Here is a 19,442-nt window from a genome sequence, read left to right on the forward strand (position 1 = left end):
TCTGGATGGAGAACCCGACCTTCGCCTTGCGAGAGAAGATCCTCTCTTTGCGTAAGACGTATTGGAGGGCAGATGGACATGTCTAGAAGTTCCGGGTACCACGTCCTCCTGGCCCAATCCGGGGCAATTAGGATCATGGTTTTCCTGAACTTTCTCAACCTCCTGATTACTTGAGGAATCACGGGGACTGGGGGAAACGCATACAGCAGCGGAAACTTCCACTCCACTACGAATGTGTCTCCCAGAGCTCCTCTTTGAGGAAATACCCTTGAGCAGTGCTGATCGCACTTCCGGTTGATCGCGGTGGCAAACAGATCCACTTGAGGGGTTCCCCAAAGGGCAAATATCTCCAGGAGGACTTCCTGAGCCAACTCGTGGGAGACTGAACTCTGCCTGCTCAGAGCGTCTGCCGCCGTGTTCTTCTCTCCGGCTAGATGAATTGCCGATAGGGAGATTCCTTCTTTCATTGCCCAGAACCAGAGCTGCATTGCCTCTCTGCACAGTGGTAGTGACCCTACACCTCCTCTCTTGTTGAGGTAGTACATTGCCACTGTATTGTCCGTCATCATCAGGACATTCTTTCCCTGTACAGAGGGTAGAAAGGCCTTCAGCACTAGTCTGATTGCCCTCAACTCCAAAAGGTTGATGTGTAGTTTGGACTCCGATGGAGACCAACGACCGCTGATTGTCAGATCGTTGGTGTGTGTGCGACCCACCCTGTGAGTGAGGTGTCCGTCACTACTGTTATCTCCGGCCATGGTTGCCAAAAAGACTCTCCCTTGAGAATGTTGTCGTTGCAAGCCCACCATAGACGATCCTGAGCAACTGCGCTCGGGACTTGCAGAAGATCTGACATATTCCCTGAGAACTGGGAACCACTGAGTTCTGAATGCCCATTGGAGGGATCTCATTCTCAACCTGGCCTCTGGTACTAGGAAAATGCAGTATGCCATGAGGCCGAGCAACCTGAGAAAATCGAAGGCCGGTAGACGTTGGGCATTCTGGAATTTTGTTACCATCTGCTGGATGTGGAGAGCTCTCACTTCGGGAGGCAAGGCTTTTCCTGAGGAAGTGTCCAAGACTGCTCTGATAAACTGGAGCTTCTGGGATGGTATCATATTGGACTTGAAATTGAGGGAGAAGCCCAATTTGTGGAGGAAGTGGCAGGTGATCGAAAGATGTTCCTGAGCTTGTTCTGGAGAACTTGCTCTGATCAACCAGTCGTCCAGGTAGGGATATATGTGAATACCTCCTCTCCTGAGACTCGCTGCCACAATCGCCAACAGTTTGGTGAAAACCCTCGGGGCGGAGGTCACCCCGAATGGCAGAACTCGAAACCGATAATGAGAATTGCCAATCGCGAACATCAGGTACTTTCTGTGCTTTGGATGGATTGGCACATGAAAGTAAGCGTCCTGAAGGTTCAATGATACCAACCAATCTTGGAGTTGGAGAGCCTGAAGGATTTGGGAAAGAGTCACCATCTTGAACTTGTCCTTCCTGAGGAACTTGTTCAAGTTTCTCAAGTCCAAGATGGGTCTCAGTCCTCCATCCTTTTTTGGAATGAGAAAATATGGGAAGTACCAACCCCTGTTCCTCTCCGCTACAGGTACCAGTTCTATGGCACCTTTCTCTAGCAGGGTTAAAATTTCCTGCAACAGGAGCGGATCTGGAGTTTTGATGGAGTTTGCTCCCGGTGGATGATTCTGAGACCTTTTTAGGAAGGGGAGACAGTAACCTTGGGCTACTGTTTCCAGTGCCCAAGCATCTGAGGTAATACCCCGCCATTCCTTCAGATGCTGAGAGATCCAGCCTCCCACTGGTGTTTTGTGTAAGCTCTCAGAGGGATTTGGAGGTGGCTGCAGGAGTGGCTGAGGGTACAGATGCCGCTCCCGAGGCTGATTTGGCACCGCTTCCTCGTGCTCCACGAGGGAAGTTTCTTTTGCCCCTTTGGGGAGCCTGTCCTCTTCCTCTACCAAAAGAGGAGTAGTATCGAAAAGAACGACCCCTCCAGGAAGATGAGCCGGAATAGGGTTTTAGAGGCTGGTGCATAGAGGCGCTAAGCGATTTAGCTGCCGCTTTCGAGGTCTGAAGTTTTTCTAGGCTTTCATCAGCCTTGCTGCCAAACAGCCTTGAGCCATCAAAGGGCATGTTAAGGAGTCTGCCTTGCACATCTGGTGCAAACCCCGACTTCCTCAACCACGCAAATCTGCGTAGCACAACACTTGCAGCCATGGACCTACTGATACTATCAGCAGTATCCAGTGCAGACTGGAGACATTCCCCCCCATTGCCTCCTTCCCATCTTTGACTATATTCAGGAAGCCTTCCCTTTCCTCGCCTTCCGGAATATGATCAGCCGCCGCCGAAATACAGTCCCACAGGGTATGGGTAAACCTGGCCAGGGTACAAGTGACATTTGTCGATTTAAGGGCCATACTGCCTGACGTGAAAACCTTACGTGCCCATGCGTCAACTTTTTTATCCTCTCTATCTGGAGGAATAGTGGGATATGCAGTCTGTCTTTATGTAGATGCTGCCTGAATGACCAGACTTTCTGGAGTCGGATGCTTATAGTATTCAGGATCCGTTCCAGCTGGTCTATATTTTTCTGGAAAAGTGCTATCGCAGCAACAATACTCTCAGGTCTATCCCAGTTTTTCTCCACCGTCCTCTGAAGAGCCCTGTGAAAGGGGAGAACTGGATCTTTTTGAGGCCCTCTGACAATTATATCCGTCATGTCATCCTGTTCAAAAACGGGTGAAATGTTACCGCCACCCATATATTCTATTACTCTGGTCATAAAACCCCTGTATCCAGCATCTGCATGCTCTGCAGGATTAGGTCTGGCAAACTAATTCTGGGGAGGTGTCAATTCCACTGGCAGAATGTAGAGTATCACTCAGGTCTCTCATTCTAGATTGCTGGTCAATAACTCGAATAAGTCAAGAACTTGCTTTGTGCCATAAGAAACTCCAAAAGTAGTAACTTCGTCTTCTTCTTAGCCAGATTCCTCATAAATTGAGGACATAGACTTATAGTCTGACCAGGGCAAAGGAGTGAATCTCCTTTCTTCTTCTACCTTACGCGTCGAAGGGATTGATAAATCCTTTGAAGTTGTCGATGGAGTCTTCGATGACTTCGAAGATGACTTTGACACGGGAGTCGAGGATGTTTTTGGTTTTGGTGCCGAAACGGTCGACGCCGACGATGAAGTCGTCAAAGCCTTCGATGACTTGTGTTTTTTGTATGGCACCGGAGAAGTGCTCGACTCTCAAAGAGTCTTCGACGGCTTGACGTCGACTCAAGTTTTTTTTAGTATCCTCAACACTACTTACCAGGTTACTCACCGTAGTGACCACCTTACTCCTAGTCCATAGTCCCCTTTCCTCCATACTTGTGGGACATCTCTCCGTCCTGTGGGACGGGACCGGGGCACTTTGTAAAAAGCATCCACATTTTTTTAAAAAATGTGTCCCTCCTCTCTTTCCTGTGCGGGGCCCGGCACGCGGCCGTAACCCCACCCACCTTGGCTCGGCATCGCCCATCAGTCCTTTTCTATCGCAGGGTCCAAGACCCATTAGCAATAACAGAGGAACCTTATTAGAGAGGACGGTGGGCGGGCGTATGGAGGAAAGGGGACTATGGACTAGGAGTAAGGTGGTCACTACGGTGAGTAACCTGGTAATACTCCTACATCCCGTCCCTTTTCCTCCATACTTGTGGGAGATTCCCAAGCACTCCTTACAGGAACTATAGGTGGATGGAAATACCCCTTACTGAAACAGGTTCTTTAGCACAGCCTGACCAAACTGAGTGTCAGCTCTAGAGCTCATATCGAGGCAGTAATGCTTACAGAAAGCGGATGGGGAGGCCCAAGTAGCTGCTTTAGCGATGGACTCCCAGGGAACATATTTCTGAAAAGCAACCGCGGCTGCCTTGCCCCGCACCATTTGTGCATGGATACCTTTAGGAGGTTTCAGCTTTTGGACGGTGAAACCGTAGCCATTGGCTCAAAGGGTTTATGGCACAGCGCCGTCAGGACTACATTTAGATCCCAAGGCGGGTGAGGACTATGAACTGGAGGGTAGAGGTGTGTCAAGCCAGCAAAATGTCTCTTCACCACCGGGTTAGTTAGAGAATAAGTACACAGGTCTGTAGAAATGTAAGCGGAAACCGCTGAGAGATAAGTCCTGCAAGACAGAACATGAACCCCTGACTCTGCTAGGGAGGATACGAAGGACAGCACTGTGTCAATCATTGCCACCCTCGGATCCAACTCTTTCTCCAAACACCGATGACAAAACCTGAGCCATTAACTCTTGTATTGAGATCTGGTCGAGGGTTTCCTGGCTGCCTGGATAATGTACATGTTATCCGCAGACAAACTCAAATGCTGTAAAGACTTCAACTCAGGCACCATGCCGCAAAGCTGAGCGATTGTGGGGAGGGGTGCCACATCTGTTGTTCCCCTTGGTGAAGAAGATCGGGAGTTACTGGTAACCTAATCGGTGGATACACCGAGAGGTGTTGAAGTTCTGAGAACCAAAACCTGGCCGGCCACCACGGGGCTATCAGTAGAAGGGAACAGTTCACTGAGTTCTTGAACTTCCAAATTGCTTGATGAACTAGGGGCAGAGGCGGGAAGGCATAAGCTCCCATGTTGTGCCATGGAATCTCGAGAGCATCCCCCAGAGAGGAGGCTCCCAGCCCCCCCCTCTGGAGGCATAATGAGGAAGCTTCTTGTTTACCGCCGTGGCGAAGAGGTCCACCTCCGGTGTGCCCCAACGCGAGAAAATCCATGAGATGACCTCCGCCTTCAACTCCCACTCGTAGCTGACCACTGTCCGCCTGCTGAGGGCATCCGCTGTGACATTCAGCTGGCCTGGGATATGCACTGCAAGCAGCCAGACCCCCATGAAGCACGGCCCACTCCCAAATCTGGATGGACAGGTCCACGAGAGGGGGAGACTTTGTTCCCCCTTGCTTGTTTATGTAATACATTGATACCACATTGTCCGTTCTTATGCGGACCACCTTGCTGACAATGAGCGGTCTGAACGCCTTGAGCGCCAGAAAGATCGCCAGAAGCTCCAAATGATTTATGTGCAGGAGCTTGTTCTGAGGCGACCAGAGGTCCGATACCTGAAGAAGATCTAACGTCGCACCCCACCCCAAAAGGGAGGAGACCGTCGTGATCGTCACCATGGGGCTGGGTCCTGAAACCCCGCGCCCACCGACAGGTTGCCGAGAGATGACCACCAGTCCAGGTCCACTCTCATGGAATACAGAATCATTATCCGCTTGGAATCCGGGTCCACAGCCTGACACCATGAACTCCGAAGAGCCATCTGGGTCCGTCTCATTTTGAGACGAGCAAGAGGAAGAGCCAGTACACACGAGGCCATGAGGCCCAGAAGCCTCTGGAACCACCAGGCCGACATGCTCTCCGACTGCGCAAACATCTGACACGTGACCAACAGATCCGCCATTCTGTCCCCGGTCACATACTCTCGGCAGTCGATCGTGTTCCAACGAAAACCCAGGAATATCAGGTCCTGAGAGACCGTCATGGAGGATTTCCGCGCTGTCCAGTGATTTGGTCGAAAGACATTTGGTCGAAAGACAAATGGTCGACGGAATTTGGTCGAAAGCCAAATGGTCGATTTTTTTTTTATTTATATATATATTTTTTAGGTTTTCGTTTAGGGAAAAAAAGGTTTTTTTGTTTAGAAAAAAAAAGGAGGTTGGGGGGGGACAACCCCCCCCCCCAAAAAAAAGTGAAAATACAAAAAAAATTAAAAAAATTGGACCATTTGTCTTTCGACCAAATGGTGTCGACCATTTGTCCTGTCGACCTTTTTTTTTCGACCAAATGACTGGTAACCGATTTCCGCCAGTTCACCGACAGCCCAAGATAAACAGGAGCTGAAGGAGAGACTGGAGGTTGCCCGCTGCTGCCAACGGACAAGGGCTGCGTAAGAGCCAGTCGTCCAAATAAGGATACACATGGATACCCTGGAGACGAAGATAGGCCGCAATCACCGACATCATCTTCGTGAAGACACGCGGCGCCGAGCTGAGGCCAAAAGGAAGCACCCGAAACTAGAAGTGCTCCTCTCCCAAAGAGATGCAGAGGTATCTCCTGTGTGGATTCCAAATCAGGATATGCATGTACGTATCCTGAAGATCCACCAGGCTGAGCCAATCGCCCATCTGCAAAGATGAGCGAATCTGGCCGGGCGTGATCATCTTGAATTTCTCTTGGGGTAGGAAAAGATTGAACTGGGAAAGGTCTAGGATAGTGGGCATGCCAGCCTGGTTGGGTTTGGGCACCGTAAACAGCCAGGAGTAAAAGCCCTCCCCTCGCTCCCCAAGGGGAACGGGTTCCACAGCTCTGAGGTACAGAAGTTTCTGAACCTCGGACTTGAGGGAGGGTGAGCCCGACAGCTGAAAAGGAGGGTTGAGGGGTGGGGTAGGGGGTAAAGGTAAGCGGAAGCCCGCTCGAGCGACTGACGAGACCCATCTGTCTTCTGTGATGGTCTGCCACGCCTCCCAATGAGACGCAATGCGTCCTCCCACCGGGGTCCCGTGCGAGCGCGGAAAACCCTCATTTGGCAGGCTTATCGGTGGCAGTGCCACCTGAATCTGATGAGGAGGCTGAGGAGCGGGAGAAAAACCGCGTACGCTGCTGTCTACGGCAGTTATTCCCCGCAGGAGTATCCACTCTGCGAGATTTGCGGTCGAGGAAGCCTCTAAAACCAGAGGAAGGTCGACTTTGCGACAACGGTCTCTGGGATTTGAAAGGAGCTTTAACCAGAACAGAAAATGATTTAGCCGTCTGAGTGCTATCCTTGGTTTTGGTGAGCTCTACATCAGTAGAAGAGTGAAAAAACTCCTTACCATGGAATGGAAGGTCCAGTACCTTGTCTTGCACTTCCTTCGAAAACTTAGTGCCATGCAGCCACGCTTGCCGCGAGGTATCAACCCCAAGCATCAGGCTCCGAGCCGAGGTGTCTACGGGATGAGCCGCAGCCTCCAGGAGATCCTGGGCCAAGACCCTGGCATCAGAAAGGCCACCTCTGAAATCTTCCAACTTCTCGACCGGAATGTGCTCCTCAAACTCCGACAGACCTTTCCACATCTGCATGTTAGCTCCCACCAAAATCAATTCTGCATTGGCCTGCCTGAGCTGCAAGGCGGAATTGGCAAAGATTTTCCTCCCTAGGGAGTCCAGGAGCTTGTCCTCCTTTCCCAAGACCCGAGTAGCTGTCGCGGAAGAGGATGCTGCAGGTCTGGATTGCAACGTAGCCGCAGCCACCACTGTGGAGACGGGAGGCGGACAAGACGACAAGGCCACTTCTTCCGAAGAATGCAGCCTGTACCTCGCGTCAATCTTTTTATTGACAAAAAGTCCTGAGTGTGGCTTTTCCCAAACTCTTCGGACCTCGGCCAGAACGTCGTTCTGCAGGAACAGGCTGGTATGCTTCAAGGGAGACAAGATGAACGCCCCAGAAAGCACGCCCTCCTGCGGAGCGGGTGCCTCGGGCACCGGAACATCTAAGAAAAATCATCATGTCCAGTACCCGGTCATGAAAAGCTCTGATAGAGCGGGGAAGGTCCTCGTTGTCCTGATCGCCTTGAGGGTCATCTGACAGGTCAGGATCCTGCTGAGCTGTGTCAGGCACTGCATTGTCCACTGGGGACTATGGTGGCAAAGGCGGAAGAGCAGGGGTCGGCACCACGGGCAAGGGAGGCGCCGGCGGAACCACCGGAGGACAGGTGGAGCCGGAGGCGCAGGTGGACATATCTCCTTGAAAAGCCCTTTGAAATATTCCCTCATGGGGTCGATGCGCATAAGCGCTTGAAATTTACCGAAAAAGTTGTCCTCAGGAGATTGTTTCGGAACCTGAGGAAGCCTCTCATGAGGTGGACAAATCCAGGGACGTAACGGAGAAGGGTGCCACACCGGCCCCTCCACCGACTTATCCACATAAATCAAGGGAGCCGCCCCCGCGGGCAACAAAACATTGTGCGGAAGAGGCATCCGGGCGTTCCAATCATAGACCGGCCGGTAAGGATGCGCACAAGGGACCTTAGGTTCACCCAAAGGACCGAACCCTACACCAGGGGACGATGGCGCAGTTGTAGGGGTAGTACCTAAAACGGCTGCCGTGGTCGTGGCGGGAACGGCTGCCATTTTGTCCTCATCTGAGGGGAACTGCGGCACGTGAGGAAGTGAGGCAGGGGTCCCCGTCGATGGGTCAGTGGTCTTAATTTTAGCCTTAACGTAAGGAACTTCGGCAGAGCCGGTACTATGAGGCCTGGAATGTTTCTGCGACATACCAACCGCCAACTGAGCCTTTGAAGGAAGGGCCTCGGCACTGCCGGTAAAAGAAAAACCTTTCTTCTTTGCCCCCTCAACAGATCTGGTGTCACCACAAGAGCGGGAACGGTGAGCAACCGCTTTCACCGACAGGGCCTTGCCCGGCCCCTCAGAACTGTTGGTAGCCTTAGCCTCTGTACGAGAGACCTAAGGCCGGTAAAAGCCTTATCGGCACGGGCCTCGAACATCCGTTCGGTAACCACAAGCCGAGTCAAGGCCTCGGGCGCACCCCGGTTTTGTTTTTGAGGGAAGCCGAAAGAGAGGCCTCAGAGCAAGCTCCCGTACCCCACGACTCAGTAGAACTGGGCCTATAAACAGCCCCCACAGGAGGGGCCTCAGAGCGTACTCCGGTGTACACAGGCCCCTTACGGAGACCCTTGGAGAAAACTCATTAGGCCCGATAGGCACCTCAGGGCGAACCCCGGTAATCGAGCGATCAACGCCCCTCCCGGCCCGAGAGGAACCTGGGAAGGTATCCCCCGGTCGGGGTGCTCTGAAAACTAAACAACTTACCGGGCGTTTCTTCTTCTCGTCGATGAACGCCTGAAAATGAGAAGGAGGAGTTCGTCGGAACACCTCCTCCCACCGCTCCAACCGACGTTGAAGTGCCCGGACCGAAAGGGAGTCACAGTAAAAACAGGAGTCCCAACGGTGTTCCGGACCCAAACACTCAAAGAGGATGGGAATCCGCCCTCGCGAAGCGACGGTGACACGATGAACAGTCTGGAAAATCTAATTTAAAGACATAGACAGACTTGTAAACGAACGCTAGCGAGAGCCAGAGAGCAAAACAGGGAAGAAAATCTTCTGAGGATGCAAGTGGGTCCGGCCCCGATCGTGCAGAGAAAAGGACTGATGGGCGATGCGCAGGGCGGAGCCAAGGCGGGCGGGGTTACGGCCGCGTGCCCGGCCCCGCGCAGGAAAGAGAGGAGGGACACATTTTTGAAAAAAATGTGGATGCTTTTTATAAAGTGCTCTGGTCCCGTCCCACAGGACGGAGAGATGTCCCACAAGTATGGAGGAAAGGGGACGTGACGTAGGAGTATGGTTTTTTACCATTGTAGTCTTGGACTTCCCTTTGTCGTCCAATGGAGCGACCTTAGGGGTATGGCTTTTTCGAGGTTCTTTCGAGGGGGTCGGGGCCGCGTTCTCGAAAACCTCCATCATCTTTTTACGGAATTCTTCCCATTTACTGGGAGAATCCGATTTTGTCGGACATCGAATTTCTTCGGTCGACTCTGAAGAAGATGAGGGAGATCTATGTCTCCTCTTCATTTTTTTAGACGAAGAGTGTCTCGATCCACTCCTAGATCGAGATCTCTTGGAGTGCCTATGGCGATCCGATTCCTTCGAATCAGTTGCTTTCTTATGTTTTTTAGACATTGGCCCTCATTACAAGTCAGGCAGTGGACCATGGTGCTATTAGCACCATGGTCCATGCCGGATTCCGCCATGGTGGATGGCGGAATTACCGCCCCATTCCAAGGTGAGTGGGGCGGTAATTCCCCATTCACCATTTGCCCTTCCCCATTCCCATTTTTGCCCCATAGGGCATAATGGGGATAGGGAAGGTGCTAATTACGGCACCGTAAATTACGGTGCCGTAATTAGCACCAAGGTCGCTTAGCGCCTTGGACTTTAAAGCCTGCAAAAAGCAGGCGTTAAAGTGTGAATCAGGCGTTAAGGGTTAATGGTGCCAACGGCGCCGTTAAACCCTTAACGCCTGACTTGTAATGAGGGTGTTAGGATGTGCAGTATTTCCAATGTTTACCTGTTAAACCATGAGTGTATAATATTTCCTTCACTATGTCTATTGTCACTTAGATACTATAGAACATAGAACTGCATCTTATGTAGCAGGGTTCCAAGGAGAGCCAGTGAAGAAGCAGGGCCTTAGTGGGAAGATTGTACTCCTCCTGCTGGGGGTCGTCTTATGTCATCAACTTGCAAATAAAAGGTTCTTTACCTTTAAACTACTGGTTATGTGAAAGCCTCCCTTTGTACATAACATTTGGCGACGAGGATTTTGACTGGGACCCGGAGGACGACCCCCAGCGCCTTTTCTACAGATCTAGTGTGCTGGCTGTGGAGCGGAGCCAGCCTGACTTGCCTGAGGGAGGGCCTTTTTCAGTGGATTATTGACGGCCTGACATCCAGTGTGTGGCATCCACCGGAGGGACATTGCTAGCGCCAGAGGAAAACCCCTGGAGGCTCCGTGGTCTGTGGGAGCTGGAATTGGACCCCTGCAATTTTGTTGAACTTGTGGAGACCGGGCTGGCAAAGACACGGCTTTGGCACTTTAATAATTGGATTTTGGGTTGTGTGTTTTCCGAGCGGCCATTGGACACCCTGGTCCCACACTGAGCAAGGTTGAGAAAGGAGTCGCCGCCCATGACCCCGGTGAGGCGCTCCAGGGTGAGTACATAACCAAGCAGCTATCTTTTAATTAGTGTCACCTACCTGTTTGGGTGGGAGCTCCATTGGTTAAACCAGAATTGCAAGCTTGTTATTCTATTCTGCAACTTTGAGACATGGCAAATGTGCCTGCTCCTGTGTTTTTTCTGGCAGTGCCAGGTGAACCCAGGGTTAGATGGGAAGACTGGAAGGAAGGATTCAGCAAATATGCCTTAGCAGTGTTTGGTGCCAACTACTCCAATGAGCGCAAGGAGGCATTGCTATTTCACTGTTTGGGAACTGCAGGCCAAGAGGTCTTAAAGAGATTGCCGGAGCCTTCTGACATTTTGGATGCTGGTCCATATGAAAGGACATTAGCCAAACTGGACAGGCATTTTAGAGTGGAGGAGAACATTATATTGGAAAGATATAAATTTGCCACGAGAGAGCAGAAGAATGGGGAAAGTATCGAGGATTTTGTCACGGCTTTAAGGGGCTTAGCAGTGAAATGCAAATTCACTCACTGTCAGGATGAGCACTTGAGAGACCAGCTAATGATTAAATGTTCCAATGACAGTATTAGGAAAGAACTATGGAAAGAGAGGAACCCCACTTTGGATCGAGCAATTGAGATAGCGAAAATGGTGGAACACACAGATAAGTGCATTAAAGTTCTTCAATCGGATACTGTGAACAATGGTAAACCCAAGTTGGATGAGAGTCAGGGTTCAGTGCTGAAGGTGTCAAAGGTTGTTCAGAGGCAGAGTACGTGGAATCCAAGACGCGCCTCGCAGAATGCTAAAAGGAGCGAAGAGAACAGACCGGCAACTGGCAGAGGATGGCGTCAATGGGTTCCTGCAAAAGATAGCAGAGGGATTCCCAAAGACATGAATTCTTTCAAGATGGTTAGGGATTCAGGACAATCCAGAGGTTTTCCAGGGAGAAGATGCTTTAGATGTGGAAGCTTGTCGCATATAGCCTCGGATAAGGATTGCTTTGCTATTCATATCATATGCAATGAGTGTGGTGTGAGAGGGCACATTGCCCGATGTTGTAGAAATTTTAATGCTGGGTCAAATCAAGTGCATGAAATAAGTGCAAGTTATGAAGATGAGTCATATTGTGAGGATGGCAGAGAAGTGGTATTTACAGTGAATGCTGTCAATGGCAGAGTGAAAATGCAGAAACCTTATGCTGAGGTTGTAATTCGAGGTGTAACCGTACGCATGCTAATGGATAGTGGTGCTGACTACACCTTGATAAGTGTGGAAGTGTGGAGGAACAAATTCGATAGTTGTACTCTGTGGGAAAATACTGTTAAAGCAAATGCTTATGGAGATGTTCCCATAGATATTATAGGTTGCTTTGATGCTGAATTACAGTTTAAGGACAGGAAGGCCAAAGGTTGTGTGTATGTTACCAACAGAGGGGGTGAATTGTTGTCATGGAGTGATCAAGCTGAATTGAAGATAAGGCTTGAGGCAAGTCATCCCGAGCAGGTAATGTCTGTTGCGGGAGGAGAGCCCACAGAGATACAAACCACGTTATCTGGGAAATTGGGGTGTCTTAAGGGCTTTGTACATGTAATTCGCCTAAAGAAAGGAGCTGTCCCTAAGATTGCAAAACTGCGAACTATTCCTCTTGCTCTTAGAGGAGATGTAGAGGAAGAACTCAAGAGAATGGAAAGAGATGGTGTCATTGAAAAGATAGAAGCATCTGAATGGGTCAGTCCTATAGTTGTAGTCAGAAAAGGCAATGGGTCTTTGAGGCTCTGTATAGATCTTAGACATCTAAACAGCATGGTTGTGGCAGACAGGTTTCCTCTTCCCCGAATAGATGATTTGATGGTGGGAGTAGCTGGGTCAAAAGTGTTCTCCATACTAGATCTTAAATCGGCCTACCATCAGGTTGAATTGCACCCTAATTCCAGGGATCTCACCGCCTTCATCACCCCGATTGGATTGTTCAGGTGTGTTCGCATGCCATTTGGTTTGGTCTCAGCCGCAAGTGTGTTTCAGAGTATTATGCATAAATTACTTGGGGGTGAAAAAGGGGTGATGTGTTATCAGGATGATGTTCTTGTATGTGGGAGCGATGAGAAGGAGCATGATGTTCGTTTGAAAAGAGTTTTGGATATTTTGAAGGAGGCAGGCCTCACCGTTGCCTTGGAAAAATGTACTTTTAAAGCCAACAAAGTGGTGTACCTGGGTCATGAGATCACTGGGGAAGGGGTTAGACCCAAGGAGGAGGCTATTGAGGCCATAAAAAGAATGGAGGAGCCTAAGTCTAAAGGGGACATACTATCATTTTTGGGACTGGTGGAGTTTTACGGCAAATTTGTCAAGGGGTTAGCAGAAATGTCGAGGAATATGAGATTTCTCACTCGCAAGGGAGTCGTTTTTAAATGGTGTGACCGGTGCAAGAAAGAATTTTTGATGATAAAAGAGGCTATTGTCAATGCTCCCATTTTGAAAATATTTGAGGAAAGTAAACCCACATTGCTTTTTGTTGATGCCAGTGATTATGGTGTTGGGGCTGTTCTGATGCAGGAGGATCAGACAGGTTTACAGACTGTGGCTTTTGCGTCCAGGTCTTTGAAGGGCCCAGAATCTAGATATTCAGTTATTGAGAAGGAGGCTCTAGCATGCGTTTGGGGTGTCGAGAAATTTAAAAGATTCTTGTGGGGGAGGAGTTTCACCATTTGCACTGACCATAAACCCTTGGTTGGAATTTTTACGAAAGGTGGTTTGGAGGGAGTGTCAAGACGCATTATGAAATGGGTCACGGCATTGCAAGGGTTACAGTATACCATGCTCCACGTAAAGGGGGAGGTTAATGTGGTTGCAGACGCCTTGTCTAGATCTGTCCAGAGGGAAATTTCTGACGATAGTGACTTTACAAGTTCAGAGGAGAGTGCAGAAATATTCCAGGTGCATGAAACATTAAAGAAAAGTGAGTGGGATGTGTCTTGCACGGAGGATGTTGTATATCAAGGAGTACTTACTCTGGTTGCAGAAGGTAAAATTAAGAGCCACAGGGGCGAGATGAATGGTTTTGCCAAAGTGAGGGAGGAGCTATGGATTCAGGATGGTTATTTATACAAGGGTCACCAGATGGTTGTGCCAGTCGGTATGAGGAAGTCTGTCTTGGAGTTGGCCCATGTTGGGCATTTAGGTCTGGCCAGGACGAAGGGACTTGTGAGGTCTGAATTTTGGTGGCCTGGTATCGACAAGGACATAGAGGAACAAGTCAAAGACTGTGTGGAATGTATTGAGGGAAACAAAGGCTTGGAAGTGCAAAAAGTTCCCATGGTAGTGAGGGAGTCCCCGCGTGTCCCTTGGGACGAAATTGCGTTGGATCTCCTCGGTCCATTTAATATTGGTGGTGGCAGAGATAGCTACCTATTAGTAGTCATGGATTTATTATCAAAATGGCCGGAGGTATGTGTACTCAAGGACATATCCAGTAGTAGTATAATCAGATTTTTGGAACAACTGTTTTGGAGAGAAGGGTTTCCAAGAAAGTGTTTGTCTGACAATGGGACCCAACTTGTTTCCAGAGAGTTTAAAGAATTCTTAGAGAATCATGGGATTGAGCAGGTGAATACTTCTTTATATCATCCCCAGAGTAATGGGTGTGTGGAACGATTTAATAGGACTCTGATGGAGGCTATTAGGATAGCGGTGGCTACTGGAGGAGATTGGGTGAGAACAGTGATGGAACGCACGTTCCAGTATAGGCTAACTACCCATAGTGTCACAGGCGTGAGTCCATTTGAGATCTTGAGAGGAAGAAAACCAAATACTCATTTATGTCCAGGTTGGATGGGCAAATCAAAAATGGTGGATGTGGATCTAGAGAGTGTAAAAAGGAGAATTTTTGAAGCTGGAGTTAGATCCAAGGAGAGGTATGATCAGAAGAATTGTTGTAGGGAACTCAAGGTCAAAGAGGGTGATTGGATTAAAGTCAAGCTCCCCACCAAAGTTCGTAAAGGAGCCTCGTTGTTTTCTGAACCCAAGCAAGTTGTGAAAGACTTGGGTTCGTCAGTGTTGGTCAAAGGAGGAGCTATTTGGAATAAGGAAAGGGTGGCTTTTCCGTTTCAATGTTAATTTGTCTTCAGTTAGTTGGAGACAGGGACTTTCTTGTGACTCTACCTAATCAACCACTAGATGTCATATATCTATGCTCTTGATTTGTGCCAGGACTTGCAGCGCATCCAATGTTTTACCTGTTAAACCACGAGTGTATAATATTTATTTTACAGGTTTCAATTTCAGTTGTTCAATATGTGTTTTACAGGTTTCAATTTTAGTGGGTCCTCACCCACACAGTTACTTGTTATGTTTAAGGAGGAGAGGTGTTAGGATGTGCAGTATTTCCAATGTTTACCTGTTAAACCATGAGTGTATAATATTTCCTTCACTATGTCTATTGTCACTTAGATACTATAGAACATAGAACTGCATCTTATGTAGCAGGGTTCCAAGGAGAGCCAGTGAAGAAGCAGGGCCTTAGTGGGAAGATTGTACTCCTCCTGCTGGGGGTCGTCTTATGTCATCAACTTGCAAATAAAAGGTTCTTTACCTTTAAACTACTGGTTATGTGAAAGCCTCCCTTTGTACATAACAGAGGGCCATAGTCTTCTTAGAGGCTTCCCTCCCCACCGACAGTTTACCTCTCCTCTAACGAAGAGCTTTCTCGGTCATGGATTGGCAGGAACCGCAGTCGTCGGTTCGGTGACTGGAACCGAGACACCAGAGACAAACCCGGTGGGTATCCGTGATCGACATTTTTGATCCACAATCTAAACACTTCTTGAACCCAGTCTTGGGTGTCGAAGGAGTCGAAGATGACGACATTTTCTTCACAGAAAATCTGAAGCACGCCGTTCTCGATAGCGAAGCGATCGGAAAAACGGAACTGAAGCAACGGGCGCGGCTCGAGCTATTTATACCATCGGTGACGTCGACAGAGTACAGAGTCCGTTGAGGGACAATCGGCGCCACGACCTCGAGCACAGCGTCCTCTGCTGAGAGAAATTTTTTTCCGAAGCAGCGAAGCTGGAGACAAGGAGTTATCATAAGATGAGGAATACGTGGGAGGACACAAACCATTCGAAGTGTCCCTCTGCCCTGACCTCAGAGCAGAAGATAGGGCATCCAAGATGGCAGGTAGGCCGGAGGTCCTGTTGAATTATACCTGGTGTTCTTTGTGGCCTGAGCTGGTTTGTGAGTGGTGTTGTATGTGAATAAAGATGAGGGTGCCCAAGGACCAGTGACCAGGGACGCAGCGTGCTGCTGCCATACCAGAAGAGAAGGCTCACAATCCCTACTGCTGGGGGCTCAATTGCACCACGTGGAAGGGCTGAGATGGTCCAGCAAGACTGTGAGTGTGCCATATTGATCTATCTTGTGAATTACAAGAGTGGAACCACCCCCCACTACAGGCAGGTGGCAATGTTACAAGGGCACATAATAAGTCTATTGAGAGGCTGGTGAGTTTCTCTACTTTGTGACAGCCCTGACAGAGAGGTTGTCTGTGTGAGGACCTCAAAAAGCTATTTTTTTGATGAATAAATGAAATGAGTTGGCAGCCTAATAATTTTAAAGACAAAGGCAAGAAGCTGACTACCAAATGTGTTCACAGCCTGCAGTTCTACCCCTAGAGGTATTGGAGCTGAAAACGCTGCCATCAGCACTTGCAACAGTGAAATGCTAATGGCATCCCTTGAAGCCTGTTGCAAAAAACTGGGGAATATTTAGGCCAAAACGAGAGTCCAAGTACTACTGTGGTGGACGCTAACACATGCAAAAGAGGGCAGGAAGAAAAATAGCCTTGCTGGAACAACAGATAGTGGACATGTAAGGAACTCAAGCAAATTTTAGGTAGTATGTTGTTGAGTATGTAATGTCTTTATAAAGCTACATTGAAAAGCAGAATCAAGGGGATTGAATGGCAACCTCTATCTTGGTGGTGCCTACAGCAGCAGATGGAGCCATCACATGGCAAAGCTTGAGAAGTCTCAGAGGAGGAACATGCACAAATTAGGACAGACCCCCGATATCTCTATGGAGATCCTTCAGGCTTTCAATTTTTGGGTCAGAAGGGTAGTGAAGAGTAGGGAGGAATAGTGATGGCAGTCTTGTGGCATCCTTTTTTGTTATGGGGTAGTTTGCATATAGTTGCTGTAAAAGTGGAAATAATCTAGAAGGCTGGGCGGATCATACTCTTGCCAGATGTATTCCCAGATAGAATGTAAAGCGGGTGGGAGATGCAGGGAGTGTGGGTAAATCTCTTTAGAAAGTAGAGTCAGACATTGCTAGGCTGCAAGTCCCACATTAGCCACGTAGACTTAGCTAGGGAAAAAAGAATGAAGTGACAACAGTCGAGTGTTTCATGGATCGTTGTTGATACGGTTCTCAGCTTGACTTATACGTGAGAGTTTTGAGGGCAAACAGCATTCATTGTAGGACAGACAGTTTAATTTGTTTGTGTTTTGCAATATTGATGGGTTTACTCGGATGGCGATATGGGCCAACGCGGGTATTTGCCTATTTCATACCACATTTGTGTTTCATTTTTTCTACCTCATCCTATTTGAAAGTGTTAGTGGATATTTGATTTGCATGTAGATTAATGGTTTGACTGCTTTGGCAAAGTGATTTCATACGTTCATGCAGTAAGTTAAACAATGTAAAAAAATTATTTGAAAAATAAATATGAGTACAATTCTCTTTTCATACCTCATCTGGAGAATCAATATTCTTCCCATGCATTTTCTGCAGAACGTCATATGCTGTCTTTAGAGCTCCAACTTTAGAGTGACAGATTTTCACATATGCTGGAAGGCATATGAACCACAGCCCATAGCAGTGGCGCAAGAGGCATCGCGACCACATCTGAGGAATGGAAGAATACCTCTTTGCTATTTTATGGGCCAACTTTATTTCCTGAAAAACAGACAGACATTCATCATTATGTTTGAGTTCAGAAAGGATGCAGCAAGAGAAACAACAACACCATTAATTAAGGGTTCTATAAACAAACTTGACATTTCAAGGCAGTGGTGGCCAGCAAGAGGAATCATTTTGGAAATAAGTAATTCATTAAAAAGGGACATTCGCCAGTTTTTGCTTTAAATGATGGTGGCGTCTAGACATGGATTTGTCCTGGTCTGAAAATCCAAGATATTTGGAGCTGCCACTTTACTGTTTTCCCTTCTTCCACTTTTGTTTGGGTTGATCGATGGCACAGCATCAACAGCTTTACCTCTTCCCATCCGATGTAATCTTGGTCATTTTCCATCGGTTTGGTGAAGTGCTAAGGTTTAGTTACTAAGCGTCCTCTACAGAGTCTTTGTCGTCTGACTTTGGTCAGAGTTTCTGGTTTCTTTGAGCTTAGCCTTATCATTAAACACAATTTTGCCTGCAGCTCCTTTTTAGATAGTGTTCTTCCCGCTTCATTCTGTTTTTTTTCGGATTGGCTTTCTTGTAGCGAGTCTGCAAAAGATTCCTCCCCGTGGATCCCCACCGACAGGACTTTAGGTCAACACTTTCTGATATGACTGGTCCTCCCTATTATCATCTCTTTATTATACAGAATTTTCATAGTCGTTTTCACCACATGAATTGTGGTTTTACCCGGGGCTTCTTGCTCTGGGTGTCGGGTCATGGTTGTCTGCCTTGGGCTGCACTTCTTTACATTATATTACAGGATACACCTCTGGCTTTTCCATTAGAGTTCATAGTTTCAAGTTTCCAGTCTTAGGCGCTGCTTCGAGAGTCACCATCCTGGTGTGCGCACATTGTTTCTCATTTCCAGCATGCATTTCCTCTTGGTTCCACATCTCAGGATACACTTTTGGTTCTGTGTCCCATGCTGCACCCCAGATTCTTAGTCTCAGGTTGCACTGTCATGATTTCAGTCTCAGGTCGCACCTTTTGTTCTCCATCTCAGACAGCACCTCTTTGTTTATTTGTAATAACTGACACATCTAGTTTCTTCAACTCAGGTGGCACAACTGAGCTCATCATCCTAGACTGCAACCTATGGGTCCTCTGCTTCTAGGTTTATTCCCTTTTCTTCCGTGTCAGAAGTGGAGGGCCCTTGCTTTGCTTCAATCTCAAACAGCTGTGATGAGTCTCCCACCCACGTGGTTTGTACAATGGGCTGCTGCAATCCTTCCTTTAGTTGTGGACAGAGTGAAGTCGCAGCATATATTATGAGATAACTTAAGGTTTCACATGTCCTGCTGACAAGAAAGCATTATGGTGGGCTCATTTACACTAAATCCAAAAGGTAAGAAAAAATTACTTAACTATTTTTTTTTAACCTGTCTGATGGCTACATAGCGCTACCGCATCTCGGTCCAGTGCGGATCCCGAGTTGCGGTGGGGTGGTAAATCATTGGACCCAATGGGGGTTTCTTGGTGCTAATAGTGCCCAAAACAGGCGGAAAGGGGACATGTTTACCTCCAGCTAAAGGCTGGAGGTAAAACTCCCACTTTCCGCCCAACTTGAGATTGGGCGGAGCGGTAAATGCAGCAGTAATAGTGCTACCACCACATTTTACCGCTCCACCCAACTCATGAGGCCCTTACACAGAGGCCTCATCTTTGGAAATAGCTCCAGTGGCAGACTAGTGCTTGAGAAACATTAATAC

At 48.4% G+C, this 19,442-nt stretch overlaps 1 protein-coding gene across 8 annotated transcripts in view; it reads right to left on the bottom strand.

Annotated features, from left to right (window-relative positions):
• DENND4A (DENN domain containing 4A) overlaps positions 1 to 19,442 on the bottom strand; it is a 2,028,245-nt gene that overhangs the window by 681,292 nt on the left and 1,327,511 nt on the right. For all 8 annotated transcript variants that reach the window (XM_069624248.1, XM_069624254.1, XM_069624251.1 and 5 more), the window contains one exon: positions 17,524 to 17,730. In XM_069624248.1, coding sequence (XP_069480349.1) covers positions 17,524 to 17,730 — 207 coding nt within the window. The remainder of the gene's footprint in view (positions 1 to 17,523; positions 17,731 to 19,442) is intronic.

This window comes from Ambystoma mexicanum, chromosome 11, assembly GCF_040938575.1.
Source record: "Ambystoma mexicanum isolate Mex_15411 chromosome 11, UKY_AmexF1_1, whole genome shotgun sequence".
NCBI classification, from domain to species: domain Eukaryota; kingdom Metazoa; phylum Chordata; class Amphibia; order Caudata; family Ambystomatidae; genus Ambystoma; species Ambystoma mexicanum.